Source organism: Haemaphysalis longicornis, unplaced genomic scaffold (assembly GCF_048455015.1).
Source record: "Haemaphysalis longicornis isolate Haplotype H1 unplaced genomic scaffold, Haemaphysalis longicornis Haplotype H1 scaffold_7, whole genome shotgun sequence".
Taxonomy (NCBI): domain Eukaryota; kingdom Metazoa; phylum Arthropoda; class Arachnida; order Ixodida; family Ixodidae; genus Haemaphysalis; species Haemaphysalis longicornis.
In genome coordinates this window covers 90656128-90673189 of record NW_027526422.1, presented here as the reverse complement: position 1 = coordinate 90673189, position 17062 = coordinate 90656128, and the positions used below count along the sequence as shown (strand labels likewise).

Here is a 17062-nt window from a genome sequence, read left to right as displayed (position 1 = left end):
ACAGACAGACAGACAGACAGACAGACAGACCGACAGACAGACAGACAGACAGACAGACCAAAATTTCTGCGTTTAAGTACTTCATGAAAGACTATTGTCTTTAAAAAGAATGCGCCAGTCCGATACTCACGTACGGCATGCAACTACTCAGGGGATTGACAAAAAGTGTGAAGGCCAAGCAACCGCTAGACATATAGGTAGTCATCTGAGATGAAGACAACAAACCTGCTCTTAACCATCGAGCGTGGAAAAAGAAACTGCTCCGTACCAACCCAAGGCCCAACGAACGTGCCATATACTGCTTATCTGAAGCAGTACTTCCTCTTACAGTATTGTGTTACTGATTTGCGGAGAAAGGTTGCTGTCCGACTAGTCGATAGTCCATTAGTGTTGTCCAAGCTCCTATACAAGTTAAGGTAGGATACAAGATACAACACAGAATACAAGACAGAACAATCTGATTTCACAACGGTAAAACTTGCACTACGTACTGTGCACTTAAAAGCGACCATGCTTTCTCCAACCGGAAGTTGCAAGTTTCACATGTCCCCTCCCGCCTGCGTACAATGTAAGCACTCGTTACTAATCCTTAGAAAACTAACTTCATTATAAGCGTACTTGGTTAAAAGCGAATATCATTTTCGCTCAGTGCACGGCAGTCAGGACCATAAAAAATTTCGAATACAGCGATATTTTGATAGAGTGAATTCGTTATAACCAGTATTCACTGTATGTGTAACATGTCGAGTGCCTGTACGTTCGAATACTCCGTTACTTTGTGCGCGCTCCTTGCCAAGCTTCATGCCGCAAGTTCGCAGCGATCGTCATCTGCGCACAACATGCACGACGGCCGAATGACTGACCGGCGCGACCAACTGCGCAGGACACGCCGTTCACAAGGCAGTCACTCACGTGGTCGCCACCGTGTGCGACGCCCAAGCAGTGCGGGAGGCAGTCCGAGGCGCCGACGCCGTGATCCACTGCGCCGCCCTTGTGCCCATCAAGGTCGTCGAGGATGAAAGCGCGTACGAGAAAGTCAACGTTCACGGTGGGTCCGCGCGGTTGTTTACAAGAGTAGCCTTCTACAAGGAAAGATGCTTACCCGTCCGCCTTGACGTCGCCGTCTTCGTCGCGTTGAGATTAAATAGACATCATCAGTTGGTGTAAACGCCGTTTAGGCAAATGAATCCCTTAGCTTGAGCTTACTGATGCTGTTTAACCGCCTAGCTTCCCGACTCATTGCAGTTCTTTCTGAGAGGTATACTGTAAAATCGTTCAGTGTAATACGAAGTACTTTCGTGCAGTTAATATTGAAGGCGACAGCTTGCTTTGTACGTTGTTTATCACGTGGTTTTCCCAGGCTTCTGAGCCATGGTAACTATCAGCTTTAAACCTATCGGCAATACCTTAGGGGACGTATTGGAAAAAAGCTATTTAAACTTCTGCAAAGTACTTTTACAGTGTTAATATTGCTACGGGAAGGAAGATGTTGGCCATAACCCGGACTGAACAAGGCGACGAGCCGCATGTGGCATTTTCCCGGCTTTAGTGCAGCCATGGCTTCCAAATAAATCATTTCCTCGTTTATCCTGGTCCGTTTACCCTCCGTCCTCCCAGAGGGCAACAATATTTAAAGGTGCCATGAAGGCAAAACACAAGTTTGGTTCATTCAAAAGATTGCCTCGTTAGAATCGTACTGACACCACTTTTAACGTGAACGTCACTCAAATAAAGTGTATAATTAGGAAAAAAAGGGAAAGGCCAAGCGACCCACTCGCTCATTTCCCGCAACAGAACTTATGATGTCATACCAGCCAGCTCTGCGATTGGTGGAGGCCGGCAAAAGCAAACGCAAATTAGGCAGGGCTTATAAGCTTGCCGAACGGGCTATTTGCGCTTAAATTTAGGCCACATACTTTTGAAAGCAGTAAGAATGGTGGGACCGACAGTGGATGTTACGAAATCACACGTAAGCATAGAAGTACCGATGCGTACTGCTGTTGGTACTAGGCGAACAATGCTTGGTTTAGCTGCACGGGACTGCGGGGCTTTGAGGTAGCTTTAGACGACACTGGCTGATTGGCGCAAGCAACGGTGTCTTACGTGACCATATTTGTCGAGCGAGCACTCTGTTTCACGAAACGATTATTTTCTCCGTGAACAAAAACAAGCCAGGTTCAGATAGGGTCAAAAACAAATCATAGGCAAAACACCGCTTGCCACCGTATCATGGCGCCATCTAGGTTCACTAACGGTAAACAGAGCTTTCCAATAGGCTGCAGAGCGGTCGGCTCCTGTGATGTCATCGAAGACCACGAAAACACACGATTTAGCGGGGAAATTAAAATTTTAATGTAAACTGATTAATTTCTCAGTGAATAAAACATCGCTTGCCTTCGGGCAAAGCGCTGGGGACACTATAAAACACGAAATCTTTCGATTAAAACAAACTTGTATTTTGTCTTCATGGCTCCTTTAATTCGACTTCTCGCTGTATTAAATATATAATTATCCTGCAATGGCTTTACTAGGTCCCTGTGTGGTCAGCTGTTTGAGCGAGAACGCTGACGATAGAAACGGAAACCCTTACTGCTCGCGGTTGTTGAAACGGCGTCAAAGAGAAAGAGCATACCAGAAGTTGTTAACCTTTGAACCCCTAAGTGATCTGTTACATACAGTGCTCCGGGGAAATACGAACGCTGCGTTTGCCGTGTGACCCCTGAAGAGAAGCAAATCGACGAGATTTGTGGTTGCAGGAAGTCTACCTGAGCATCTAACAAGGATAACAAAGCAACGCTTGTCGCCTGTTGGAAGGGTCCGAGCCTCGTTGCTTTAGTGCGACTACTCAAGTGAACGCCAAACGAGGGGATAGGGAAACACGTCGCTTTTTGCTACCATTAGGTCCCGCGGGGAAAACGGACGAAACCTAAAACAATGGAATAGAAAGAAATAAGTTACGTCACTGGATTCATTCAAGCAACAGCACGGCACAGAAACTGTAGGGTAAGGTACTGTTTTCGCATGCCACACGGCTTTCCGAACCTGTGGAGTTGCCACCTGTGTTAAGCTGGGATCGGTCTACGAACCCATACGGAATCGCGGTGACTGCTAGCCACCGAAGGAAATGTTTACTTATTTCTTATTGCATGCGTTTGATTTTGAAAGAATGCTCCTGGTAATGCTCTATTACAACATGTTACCAATTCATCTCTTGTTTGATGAAGTTCCAAAAACAAGCGCCTATTTCTTTCTTGACACTTGGAAGTTCCAGCAATAATAATTCATACATTTTAGATGCGAAGGCATCTCACTCACTCGCCTTGTCCCTGCATCCGGCGTCGTCGTCGGCGTCCACCCCTCCCCCATTCTCCTCGCCGTGCCAGCTGCGCTCTCCGCCGCTCACCCCCTCTCCTCTCCGATAGCGAACACTCTCTCGTGAGGGGCATTGGATTGGATTCGATTGGATTCGATTGGATTGGCTTGGCTTGGATTGGATTGGATTTGGATTGGATTGGATTAAAGTGGATTGTGTTGGATTGTGTTGCGTCATAGCCGCGGCAGACGCACTGGCGCCGGCGCGTCCCCTCACCGTTATGCGCGCTATAAAACGCGGTTGCATTTTACTAGCGAAAAATAGAGGCGGGCGAAGAAGTACACAGGACACTCGCTTACACAGGAAGTATACACAGAAGTACACAGAAGTACACTGTGTAGAAGTACACAGGACACTTCTTCTTCGTCCGCGTCTATTTTTCGCTAGTAAAATGCAGTCAGATAACCAACTAGCCCAACTTTATGCCTTAACTAAAACACGGTGCCTGTGCCGCTCCGCTCCATCGTTCCAGCGCCGTTCCTGCGCTGTCCAACGCTGCAACGTGAACCGCCTATGCGTCGCATCTACACAAGGGTTCCCGCGCGGGGAGGTGGGAGTTTTTTGCGTTTCTGTGACGTAAAGTGCTCAACGCGTTCCGATGCAGTGCTACTGGCAGGCAGCGTAAAGCGGCAGCCTTTCATGGGCTAAATAAACACTTATATATCGGTCCTCATGCCTGTCACAAGAGTCTTGGGAAAACGATTGGTGCAGCTTGCACCAGTGGTGCAAGGCTGGAGAAACAGCAGAGCTGGCGGCCCCTCTCCCTTCGTCGGAGACCCGGCTGTTCAAAGCCAATGCTACAAATAACCCAAAAGAAATAATGCTGTGCGCCCAGAATCCGGTAATAGCTCAGTCGGATAGACGACGTTTTCGTAACGCGATGGACCCCGGTTCGATTCTAACCACGGACAGCGTTTTAGGGGCGAAGCCTCTTATAGGGGCTGGGGCTGTTGGCATCTCCTGTCGTCGTTTTCGTTGTCGTCGTTCGTCTCATGTAGTCACGGTACTAAAATACGTGCAATCTCGTTTACGCCACGCGCTAGAACGCAACGCGTACTAAAAAAAAAAAAAAACACCGAGACACTCATTTACGGCTCGCGCTGCAGCGCTTCGTAACGTGTATTAAAGAAACACCGGGACACTGATTTACGCACCGCGCTAGAGAGCTTCGTGCTTCAAAGACAAGAGACTTTTACAGCAAAGCTGTGTATACCTGTACCCCCAAAGGCTTCATCTCCGTTGGCAAGAACGCCAAGGAGCCAAGAATAACTCATGCACTGCATGCTTCGCCCCTCCCCAGGTTTCACGTTATCTGATATCTTCTACCCTAGTTTATTTATTCGTTTCAATTGGAGGTTTTCTGTTTGCTTTGGAGAACTTACGGCCGTGTTAAACAGCTCCGCAGTTAAAGGAAAGGAATTTTAACCGCGCGATTAGAATTTTGAGCGGCGCTACTGCTAGGGATCAAGTCCACGTTTTATGCGTTGAAACATGGAGCAGTTCAACCTGGATGTGATGAACTTTTATGTAACGAACTCCTGGATTTAACGAATTTTTTAAGTTCCCCATTTCCCGACCTCTATGTAACCAAGGCTCTGCGATAAAACCTTTATATAACGAATTTGCTACTCTGATAAGCCATTGTTTTTTGCACTTTTTCTGCAAAATCGGCTGGAGAAATTTAATATCTTAGCGAAATTCGCCCGCACCGCAAACTACCGTGCGTTTCCACGTGTGAGTGCGGTGTCGGTTATGTGCTAGGCCTGCCTGTCATCGTGTAGTCGCGCGTCTCCACTGCCATCTCTGGTGTCGGTTCGTCGGTGATGAGTTTTGCTGCCAGAAAACGAAACGTTTTGTTTTTTCAAGACAAGGACTTAATTTTAAATGCCGTCTCCGCCGGCGAGAACGAAGAACGTCGCCGTCCGGTACAGTATCCCAACAAGCAGCCTCTCAACAATTTTGATGGGGCTAAAAAAGCATCAAGTTCGCAAAAAGACGCCTTTCCGGCATAAGTTTGTTCCTTGAAACGGGTTATATTAAAGGTTGCATTTCCTCCAAAGAAAGGAATGTAGCGTCGGGCAATTTTTCTTCCCCAGTGGAACGTAAAATATCCTGAGCAATTTAACTCTGTGACGGGGTATGACCCGCGACGAGTTTTTGCACACTACATAGAGGTGACGCAGACTTAGGTGTGCATTTGCGCGGTTGAACGTGGGTAAGCCAGGTTTGTCGAGCGAGAGCTCGGTTTTCGCTCCGGGAACACGCAGCGACTTCGCACTCATTTGAACCGCAAGACAAAAGCACCGATGGTACTCGGCGCAGTCGGCGAGAATGCACAGTGAGCTTTGATGCAGGGGGCTGGAGGGGGTGGGGTGGAGGAATTTAAAGGAAGGAGTAAAAGTAATGAACTGAGGATATTTTCAACTCATCCAGGTGGTCAGAAGCTTACATTCCAGTGGAGGGGGTGGCAGTGTGGGTTGAGAATATATAATAGCGCAGAGAAAAGTAAAGATTAGAAAGATGAGTAAATGTGAGGGAGAGTAGAGAAGAGTTCTTCCACTGTGGTCGATCCTGTCGCACACAGCACACCTCAAACACTTGCGGCTGGCGTCATGCTGCGTCCGGGAGACAAGGATCCTCAACAGGAACGTCGGAGTGCAGAGGCTAGCTTGGTGTGACGAGGAGAGAAGTCTGCGGTGGTTCCATCCACCTTGGAGTTCGCTGGAATGGAGTGCGGCCGACAGCGGGTACTGAGGAGCGGGAGCTAACACTGGACGGCCCACACGAGCAGAGCGAAAACTGGGGTTTATCCAAATCCCGGGAAACGGTACGCGTGGGCAACGGGCAGCTGATCTGAAGTCGTCCGGAAGCGGAGTTGCGTTAAAAAAACACGCCCGCCCAGCTCCGAAGCGGTGACCGAACTCATTTATGGTGGTGCAGCCAGCGCTTCCTCGTGTCATTTTCTGCTGGCGCACGCCCCTACTCCTTTCCCCTATTCCCGCCCCCACACCCATCTTCTTGGAACGAGCGTGCAATAAGATTTCATTGCGCGACCACACGATGCATTGGTTTGACCTTGGCTGAGCTTGAAGGTCAGATGGACGCTATGAGGAACGAGTTATTTTCTGAGTTTAACGTGGGGTGATAAGGTTTGCTTAAAACAAATTTCACTAACACAGCTAAACAACTTAAACAAACTTGCCCTGCTGAGCACGAGGTCGCGGGTTCGATTACCGGCCGCTTTCCTGGTGGAGGCGAAAGGCAAAAACGCCCGGGTGTACGAGATTTCGGCGCACGTTAAAGATCCCCAGGCGGTAAAAATTCATCCGGAGCCCTCCACTACGGTGCGCCTCATCGCCTGCGTTGCATCGGCGCGTTAAACCCTACAGTCAGAGCTTAAACAAACAACACTGGGTCTTTTTTGGTGGGTATTAAATTACATCAATATGGTCAGCAATTCCTCATTTAGTTATGGGGTCAAGGAACTACTGCAGGCCTCGTAAATGTAACCAGCATCTTCCTGCAACCAGCTAACAAGATGGAGCATAGATAGCTCGCACTGACGCAACTGTAGCTGCCATGTCGATGGATGCGTGCGCGATGGCAGGCCGTGACCTTATCTGCCGCTCTCATCTCGAACACCACTGAGAAAGCTGAGAAAGCTAAGCACTGCGAAGGAATGAGCTGGACACAGTAAATGGCAGTGGTGACGTCATGTGCGAGTCTTGTAAAGTTATGTTTATTTATTTATTTAAATTTATACAGGTACCTACATCGCCCTCACGGGCATTATTGTAGGGGGGAAAACAAGCAAAGGAATACAGTACAGTCAATATAACAAAAAATGGTTGCGGGCAAAAGGCTGTATGGTTGAAACAACAAAGTGTTGACTTACACTGTCATAAATAAGGCATCACATTGCAAATACAAAGCAAAAACGCAAGAAAAGAAGAGTGCTATCGGTTACACAGGGCAATAAAATAAAATAAAAAGCAATTAGTACGGAACGCATCAGAAATGTACAGTAGGGATTAGTTCAACAAAAAATTGTGCAAATTTCTAACAAAAGATGAGGGAGGCGCAGAGACAATTTCCTCTGGCAAGCCGTTCCACTCATGCGTGGTTCTTGGAAAAAAGGCGTATTTGAATGCGTTGATCCTGGACGCGTATTCACGCAGTTTTAAAGAATGGTCAGTACGGGGTGACACATAGGTAGGTGGTATTATATACTGATCCTTGTCGATGCCTGTTCTGTTCATGAATATGCTGTAAAATAGGGACAGTCGTAGGTAATTTTGCCGGTCAGCTAACAGAGGCCATTGTAATCCTGAACGAATGTCAGCTGATCTTACGGTGAAGTTATAATTGCTTGCCACAAAGCGTGCTGCTCGTGCCTGTACACGCTCTAGGGCTTCTATATTTGATTTTGTTGAGGGGTCCCAGGCACTGCAAGCATATTCCAATATGGGACGCACATTGGATATGTATAATGTTTCTTTCAACTTAGTTGGTGCCTGTCTAAAATTGCGCCTCAAAAAATTTAGCACGCGGCTAGCCTTTAATGTTTAATGTAATTACTTAATTAATATGAGCGTTCCAAGACAGGTTGGCAGAAAAAATGATCCCTAGATATTTATATTCTGATGCAACCGGCAAGGTAGCCCCGGCCATGACGTAATTTGAAATCCGAGGCTGTTTTTTGTTTGTAAACCTCACCAATTTACACTTCGACACATTTAATGTCATTCTCCATGAATCACACCAAGAAACTATAAAGTTCAAGTCATTCTGCAATTGAACGGTGTCCGCTTCAGAGGTAATGTTATTGTAAATGCAGCAATCGTCAGCGTACAATCGAACACGGCTAGAGAGATTGTCAGAGATATAATTTATAAAAATAAGAAAAAGCAGGGGCCCCAAAACTGACCCTTGCGGCACTCCTGACAATACACCGACGCTTGATGAGCACACACCGTCAAGAATCACGCACTGCTGTCTTTCAGAAAGGTACGCTTCGATCCACATGAGAAGGGCATTAGGTATACCTAGACAACGAAGCTTTTGCAACAACAACACATGTGACACGGAATCAAATGCCTTCTGGAAATCCAGAACTATACACTCAACCTGAAGGCCTGAGTTAATAGAAGCTGCAATGTCGTGCGTAAACTCGACCAATTGTGTATCGCACGAAAAACCCGCCCTGAAACCGTGTTGCAATGGAGAAAAGAAGTTATTACTTTGTAGATGATTCATTAAGTTTGTATAAATGATATGTTCGAGTGTCTTGCAGCACACGCTTATCAGAGAAATAGGCCTGTAGTTACACTTTTTTGTTTTATCTCCGCTTTTATATACTGGAGTTACGTTGGAATTTTTCCAATCAGCTGGTAAAACGCATTGTTCAAGCGACGTTTTGTACATGAGTGTTAAAAAAGGGGCGATAGACACTGCGCAGTTTTTCAAGACGAAGTTGGATATACAATCAGGACCAGGAGCAGAGTGAACATTTATTTTTTCCAACAAGAGCACGACACCGCGTTCGGAAATTTCTATGTCGTTCATTTGCGGGAGCGCGCCAACATTCTGGCATACATTACGTGTGTTAACTGGCTGCGAGAACACAGACTGAAAGTATGTATTGAAACTCTCAGCTTTGGCTTCCGTGTTAGAATCGTAATTTATCCCGTCCATGGTGTCAGGAATAGTGGGTCTAGAATTACTTTTATTTTTCACGTATTTCCACACTTCCTTAGGGTTGGTTTTAAGTTTCTCGCCTAGATGACAAAGGTACATTTCTTGTGCTCTGCGCATAGCTTTTGTCACCATTTTGCCCATCGCCTTCATTCTTGAAAGCAACGCAGGATCAGGCATGCGGCAATACTTTCGATACAACCGATTCTTTCTATTTATCTTTGATCGGAGTTCCCTACTGAGCCATGGCTTATCATTGCGTCGCCTGGCCGAAATGATACGCGAAGGAATGAAAGTTTGGGTCAAAGACAATATCTTTGTTTTGAAAAAATTCCACTGCGCATTCATGTCTAACGATGAACTATGCGATTGGAACTCAGGAAAAATGCATCTAGTTCACGCGACAGTGATGGGTAGTCACCTTTTTCATAAGAGAACACTTTGCGGGGGGCCTCAGCGCGGCGGTTTTAGCACGACAAGACATTTTAGTGATATCAACGTCATGGTCGCTGATACCAGGGACAGTGACAACAGAGGATACAAGATCCGGTTCACTGCACAAAAATAAATCAAGAATGTTTGCACTGTCACCACCAATTCGTGTTGGCGTTTCCACAAATTGAACTAATGAGTGGGCATTAATCATCTCCCTAAAGGCAGTATACAGGAAAGACGCTGTGTTTAACACGTGTTTAAAGGACTTCCATTCTACATCCGGGAAGTTAAAATCGCCTCCGAGAATTACGTGCGTTGTTTGCAAACTTAATAAAACGTTACTCAACTGAAAGAGAGGGTGGGCAGTTCTTATACCGGGCGGCCTATAAAATGAGCCAATGGCAACGGAAGAACCGTTTTGTAGCAACATTTTACACCAGACAGTTTCGCACGAGTCGGCTTCGACGCTTATAGAATTGCTAGCTATGCTATCATGAAGGAGAACAAATACACCACCACCATGGCAATTACGGTCTTTTCTATATACGGTATAGCCAGAGGGAAACATTTCGCTGTCGCTAATTGTGTTGTCGAGCCATGATTCTGTACCAATGACTACGTGCGGATTTGTTGATTCTATCATCGAGGTGAACTCTATAGTTTTATTTTTGAGGCTTCTGCAGTTTACTACAATACAGACGACATCGTGTTTGCCGGATGGTTTCTTTTTATGGTAAGCTGCATTCGTTAGTGGCTATCGAGTATCACTGATCACGGTGTCGGTTTCAGCATTATATACAAAGGTTTCGTTGCCTATTTTCATTTTATTAAATCGCAACTTGTATTCTGCTTCACGGTCTCTGGCGCACTGAATCAGCTTCTTCCTTTCTAGTCGAACTTTGCTGGAATAGTCCTCACTTAACGCAAACTCGGTTCCTTTCAGCTTTGCGGCAACAGCAAGCACACGTTCTTTGTCTTTAAATGACAAAAACCTCAGAATTATGGGCCTTGCCTTTTCCGCTGTGTAGCGTCCTAGCCTGTGAGCTCTTTCAATGGCAGCAGCGCTGATTGCCACATTCAGTTTTTCGGAGCAAAAGGCAATCACTCGAGCCTCTGACTGAGCCCATGTTTCATTTACAGTATCTGCAAGGCCATAAACTATCAAATTGTTTCTTCTAGATCTGCTATCTAGGTCCTCATAAGAGTCCCGTAATTTGGCGCAGGTATCCGCAAGATTTTCATTTTGAGCGAGTAGTTGCGTTACGTCATCCTGTAAAGGGGACACGTTATCTTCCACGAGCTTGACCTTTTCTGCAGTTGCGATAGCTTTTGTTCGAGTGCCTGTTGGTCGGCTCGAATGGAACGAATTTCCGAAAGAATTTCAGTCTGTTGCTGTTGCATTGACGGTAGTGTCATGATGACATCAAACATTTCTTTTTCTTGTTGGGGTGTCAGAGGGCCCGGGTTTTGTTCTACATCGCCAGACAGAAGCAGCAACATTCGAGCAACACGCACGCATGACAAAAATTTTGCACCCAGCAGGATAACATTTTGAACAATCGTAGTCGACAGCGAGTTGGGATCTGGCACCAATTTTTTAAACGGCTTTCCGTTAACAAGGCGATAAGAATAACCAACCTGAAGAAAGACGAGCCGTGAGTGACTGACAGCCATGCCGGTGCCAGATCCCAAGGTGGGTGGTTGCCACATCCCTATGAGGGAGATGGCATCCGCGAGAGATTCAAGCGTAACATTTTGGGGACCGGGGTTCAATTCAACGTCTCCTGAGAGAATTAGCAAGAAATAAACATTGAGGACATTTTCAGAGACAGAGAACAGTAAGTTGAGCAAGGATTTGCGGCAGGACTATAGTGTTTCGGAGGGGCACAACACCGCGATCAAAAAGGGATCATTTGAACGCACGCAATAAGCAACGTGCTGGGGGTGACTGACCTGCGCCAAGAGATGCAGTGACATGACTGACCTCGTAGCGGTGTCGTGCCCCGTCCTGGTCCGGTGCAGTGGCTCCTTAAATAGGCTTGGTTGACCATGGCCGGTAATTGTTCGCGGGAGCCGGAGGGGTGAGCAGGCGACGAGGGGGAGAGCTTGTTGCTGGGCAGGACGCGCTTTCTGGTCGACGGGCGGGTTATGGAATGTTGTCGAGTTGCAGCCTGCAGCCAGGGAGGCGTCGCGGGGCATCGGGGAAGACGTAAAGCACCCGAGCAGGACGACCTGCGCCAAGAGATGTAGTGACATGACTGACTTCGTAGCGGTGTCGTGCCCCCAAATATGGCAAGTAACGCGTCAAGTTTCATCTCACCGGATACAACAGAGTCGCCATTGCAGGGACACAGAACGTGGTTGACGCCTGCGTTGCGGAGAGCGTGCCTTACCTGGTGATGACCGGGAGTGTTGGCATCATGACACCGGTGCAGTCTTCCTCAGCCGAGCGAGCCTACGAGAGTCCGTACGCGGAAAGCAAGGAACGGGCCGAGAAAATCGTTCGAGAAGCAAGCGGGCGACTCCTGTCCGACGGTAAGGTCAAGGGTAGTACTCGCGGATGCCTATAGATATCAAAGACCATTTTCTGGACAATTTTTTGCTATAAGACTATCGGTGGTGTGGCCGGGTTAGCGCCACGCTGACTTTTCTCATGCGAGGCGAGGCGTCGTTCAGGTGGTTTATCGCTGGTTTTAGAGAGAAAGCTCTATACTTTATGTGCAAATCCAGGAAACGTCTCGCTCTGTCAATGTGACCTCCAAATTTAACCAAGGTCAAGCCAGTGCCTATTCAGCTTCCGCGGAGGGGACGCGTCTAATCACTTGTTCGTTCCAAGAGGACGCGTGCGTAGAGGAAGATAAGAAAAAAATTGGCTGGCGATGACGATACTCCCTAATGCGAAATTGGGGCACAGCTGTTTAGCTGTTTTGACTGTGCAAAATATGTTGAGGCAAACAGTTTCAGACAGACATATTTGTATGGTTACCGAAAGCGTTTATTTGCAGTGGCTGACGAAGCACAAGAACCAGTTGCCTCGCTCATTGTTCAGCCCCAACTCTGGGTTCTGGCGTCGGAGGTGCTCAGCCGCCGCTCGGGCAGCTGGTTTAGCTGCAGCGGCTGACAAAGCACGCGACCGGTTGCCTCACTCGCAGTTCAGCACTCACTCCTGATCGCTGCAGTGCGCTGAGGCAGCACTCACTCGCGGGATCTATCAACGTCAGCTTTGGCGAGCCACTGCGTCGGCGGTGCGAAGTGCGTCTCAGGAAGGGACCGCGAACTGTGCCTTGGGAAGTGAATGCACAGCATCGCCAAGCGCAAGCCCCCCTTACGTTTTCGCCAAAAGAGCGTCTCGAGCGGGCACAGCATACTGTCCTTTCCACCCATCCACTTTCGGAGAAGCGGCTCACGCCGACACGGCGAACCGGTCTCCCCTCCCGATTTCTTGACGGTCTCCTCCGCTGCTTTCTTTCACTTTGCGGACTCGGCATCGTTCGCTCGATGACACTGACGGCGACGCCCCTCAGGCCACGAACGGGCGCCAAAGGGCTGTGCTCTAAAAAAAGTAAGGGTGCTGGCCGTCAGAAAAGGATACAAGAAGGCGCCGGCTGCGTCCAAGTTTACTGCGCATTCGCGCCTAGAATGCCGACCGCAAGCAACGTCTGTGTTATGTCATGCGGTGCAATTGCGAGCTCATTAGCTGCGCTCTCTAGGCCCGAAAACGGAGCTTTCGTTCGACAAAGTGGGCTGAACCGCCCTTAAGCCTGGGAAACTTTTTCACTAAGCAAAGCAGTGAAATCAGCGACACAGTGAGCGAGGCGGATTGGACGAGGCAGCGTCTTGCTCCCCGACTCCGTGACGTTGAATGCAGAGGATGCGTTTGACTTGCACTAGCTGGGTGACTGGGAGACGTAGCTGTGAGAGTTATGCGGCCCGTGATTCATGTCTTGCAAGTGTATGCAGAGTGTAGTCACCTGTGGGAGGAGAGTGGAGGTCGCAGTGACTGTAGGGTCCGGGCTTCGTTGTGGGGATCGATCAGGGGCGTGTGCTCGGAGGTTGAATGGGGGAGGTGTTGCCATGTGAGTTAACTTTGCTTGAACTATGGTCCCGTGATGCCTGTGAGACCATCTTGTTGACAGGGTGAGCCAGTGTTTGCGATTTTAATTAGGTCGGCGTAAACGGCGTGATGGATACTCGGCCGAGCTGTCGGCTGTGCAGGTACCTGAAGAATTACAATGTCAGGAAAGGGCCAAATTTCGTAAGGCTAGAGTAAGTTGTAGACGTCCAGCCGGTCAGGAATGCTTGAATTTGGACGTAGCGGTGTCACAATTGGTTGCTTGGAGACCTTGGAGTGTAGTCTCATGCGTTACGTCATCGAAAGCCCACGTATGGCGAGAACTGTGCTTGGATTGATTTCCTAAGACGGACGTCTTAGATAGATAAATGGGCTCGGAAGCCAAACATGGTGCGCGCGAGTAGGCGTTGTTGTATTCGAGATGAGCGGTGAGTCGGAGGTGGGCATTGCGGACGTTCGAACAGCTTATCCGAGGTGTTGGCGGGTTGTCATTGCTTGTTTTGTGTGCGTACGCATATAATCTGCGTCAGCAACGAATTGTACAACTAGTGTCCTCTATTTCATGTTGCACATGAATCTGCAAACCACGAAGAATTCCTGTTTGCCTCCGAGGCCTTATAACAATCCCGAAAACTTGAATGCTTTTCCCGCAATAATAACTAGTAATCAGAGAGGCCACGTGGCCTAGTAGTTATGACTCCAGCTTCAGGAACAGAGGGATTTGGATACGGCCACCAAACCTCCGAAGTGTGAGATGATGATGATGATGAAAAAACTTAATATAGTCGTCTCTGTTAAGACGGAGTCACTGCTTCGGAGTGGCAGTGTCCTCGTCTTTTCAGACGGCGGTCAGGAACCCATGGGCCCTGACGGCGTCTTCCGCCAGCTGGGCGACGGCTGTTTGGACGTCGGGTTGGGAGCTAAGCAGCGCGGCTTCCCATTGCTCGTGCCTCATAATGCGTACATGTGGTGTCTCCGGTTTACTGGGACACGCCCAAACCATGTGTTGGAGTGTGGCGGCTGCGGCGCCGTACCACTTGCACTTATCTGTGTATATTTCTGGAAAGTTGCGGTGGCACAGGGCGGGGTGTGGGAAGGTGTTCGATTGTACCCTGCGCCATGCAACCGATTGCCTTCTGCTAAGTGTACGATGAGCGGCTGGAAGTGTACGTCGGCCTAATCTATAATGCTGGGTAATTTTTTGATATGTAGCCAGCCTGTCCCTCCCCCCCCCGTCGATGACGGCACGTTATCTTCGAAGTCGGCCTGGTAGCTGAATCCTCGGGCCGCTTCGTGTGCCATCTCGTTTCCCGGGAGAGACGAGTGTGCTGGTGTCCATATCAAACGAATATGTCGTGAGGGCAGGATTGGTTTGCTTTGAATTATCTTGGCTGCAGCTTTGGATATTCTCCCTTGTAAATAATTTCGCAGTGCGGTCTTGGAGTCGGAGATCATGGTCGTGGCCGACGTGCCCGCAACGGCCAGAGCGATGGCTACTTCTTCCCCAATTTCGGGATTAGCCTCTGAGACGAAGCATGATGCGACTGTATTGCCCTGCTCGTTTACTACAACAGCCACTGCAGCTCTTCGTTTGGGGTAGTCCGCCGCGTCAACGTAGCAGACCTCTGAGTTGGAGTGCTACTGCTTGTGAAGTGCCGTGGCTCGGGCCAGCCGTCTCTCTTGATGATGCTCCGGATGCATATTTTTAGGTAAAGGGGCCACACTGAGGTGCGCGCGTAACTCGTCCCCAAGCAAAATTTTTGTTCCGTGTTGGTCTGCATAGGAGATGCGGAGAAGATGATAGCTCTTCCGGTGGCGCTTGCGGCTAGTCTGTTGTACTGTGCTGTTCGCTGGGCTTCGACGAGTTCGTCTAGGGTGTTGTGTATGCCCATCTCCATCAGTCGTTCGTTAGAGGCTGAGAATGGGATGCCCACTGCCAACTTGATGGCTTTGCGTATAATACGCTCAACTTTTTCTTTCTCTGTTCGAGTGAGCTTGAGGTACGGGTAGACGTAGGTAATTCTGCTTATAATGAAAGCATGCACGAGACGTAGGATGTTGCCCTCTTTGAGCCCATGGTGTCTGTTGGCTATTCTTGCAATTAGCCTACTAATTTGAGTTGCCGCGTTTTGCAGGGCCCGTATTGTGACCGTATTGGTTCCCGTTTCCTGTATGCGGAGAGCGAGAATACGCATACACTCTGTTCGAGGAATGCATCTTCCCTGTAACTGAACCTGTATATCCGGATCATTTCTCGGCCTTCGACCGGCTGCGGTGGGTCTGAAGAAGAGGATCTCCGACTTCTGAGGCGAACACGCGAGTCCGCGTGAGGAGACGTAGTTTTCAACAATCGTGGCAGCTTCTTGTAGTCTTTCTTGAATGTCTCCGTCCCTGCCTCCTGCGGTCCAGATTGTTATATCATCAGCGTAGAGGCTGTGATGAACGTCAGAAATTCGCTGTAGTAGGGGAGGTAACTTAATCATGGCCACATTAAATAGAAATGGTGATAAGACCGATCCCTGTGGGGTGCCACGGCTACCCAGACTTATAAGGTCAGATTTGAGGTCCTGTACCGTTATTCGGACGGTCCTTTGGGTCAGAAAGTCGGCGATGTAGTTGTACGCCTTGATTCCCACATTTAAGTCACTGAGATTATGAAGGATGGCACTGTGGGCCACACAGTCAAAGGCTTTATTCAAGTCAAGCCCCATTATGACTCGAGAATCAAGTGGGGGCACATCCGGGTTGTCAATTATTTGATGTTGAAGGTGTAACATCACGTCTTGGGTTGATAGGGAAGACCGGAAACCCACCATGGTGTGCGGGAAAAGGTGATGGGTGTCCATGTGGTGGTTGAGACGGGTCAAAACCACATGCTCCATCAGCTTCCCGAGGCAAGAGGTCAGTGAAATAAGCCTCAAGTTCTCTAACTTTAGAGCCTTTCCAGGTTTGGGAATGAGCTTAATCAGGGCGCTTTTCCACGTGGGGGGAAGGTTTCCCGTGTTCCACACCTTGTTCATGTAGGCGGTAAGAGCCTGTATGGACGAGTCATCAAGGTTGGCGATTACACGATTGGTAATGCCATCAGGGCCTGGTGCAGATCGCGTGTTGAGATGAGAGATAGCCTCATACACTTCTGCTTTGGTGATGGGTCTGTCCAGCTCGAGGTTGGGTTTACCGGCATATGGCCTAGCTGGTTCTGAGGGGGCAGTCTGAATGTAGAGGTCCCGCAGCTTTTGCAGTAATGCGGTTTCATCTCCTTGATGCTCGTGTAGAATACTCAGTAGGTTGTTACGCTGAGTGACGCGTCTTCCCCCTGGGTTTAATAGGCAGCGGATGGTGTGCCATCTTTTGGGGGTATTCATCTGCACCTCCATCCCATCACACAGTGTTCCATTGTTGGTTGGTGAGGTACGCGGCGTGTTTTTCGATTTCCTTGTTTAGTCTAGCAAGCCTTCTGCGCAAGGAGCGGTTATGCCGCTGCGTGC

General features: G+C 48.6%; 1 protein-coding gene across 3 annotated transcripts in view; it reads left to right on the top strand.

Annotated features, from left to right (window-relative positions):
• Positions 1–17062, top strand: part of LOC144146071 (3 beta-hydroxysteroid dehydrogenase type 7-like) — a 59104-nt gene that overhangs the window by 35258 nt on the left and 6784 nt on the right. For all 3 annotated transcript variants that reach the window (XM_077678000.1, XM_077678002.1, XM_077678001.1), the window contains exons 3-4: positions 884–1048; positions 11849–12037. In XM_077678000.1, coding sequence (XP_077534126.1) covers positions 884–1048; positions 11849–12037 — 354 coding nt within the window. The remainder of the gene's footprint in view (positions 1–883; positions 1049–11848; positions 12038–17062) is intronic.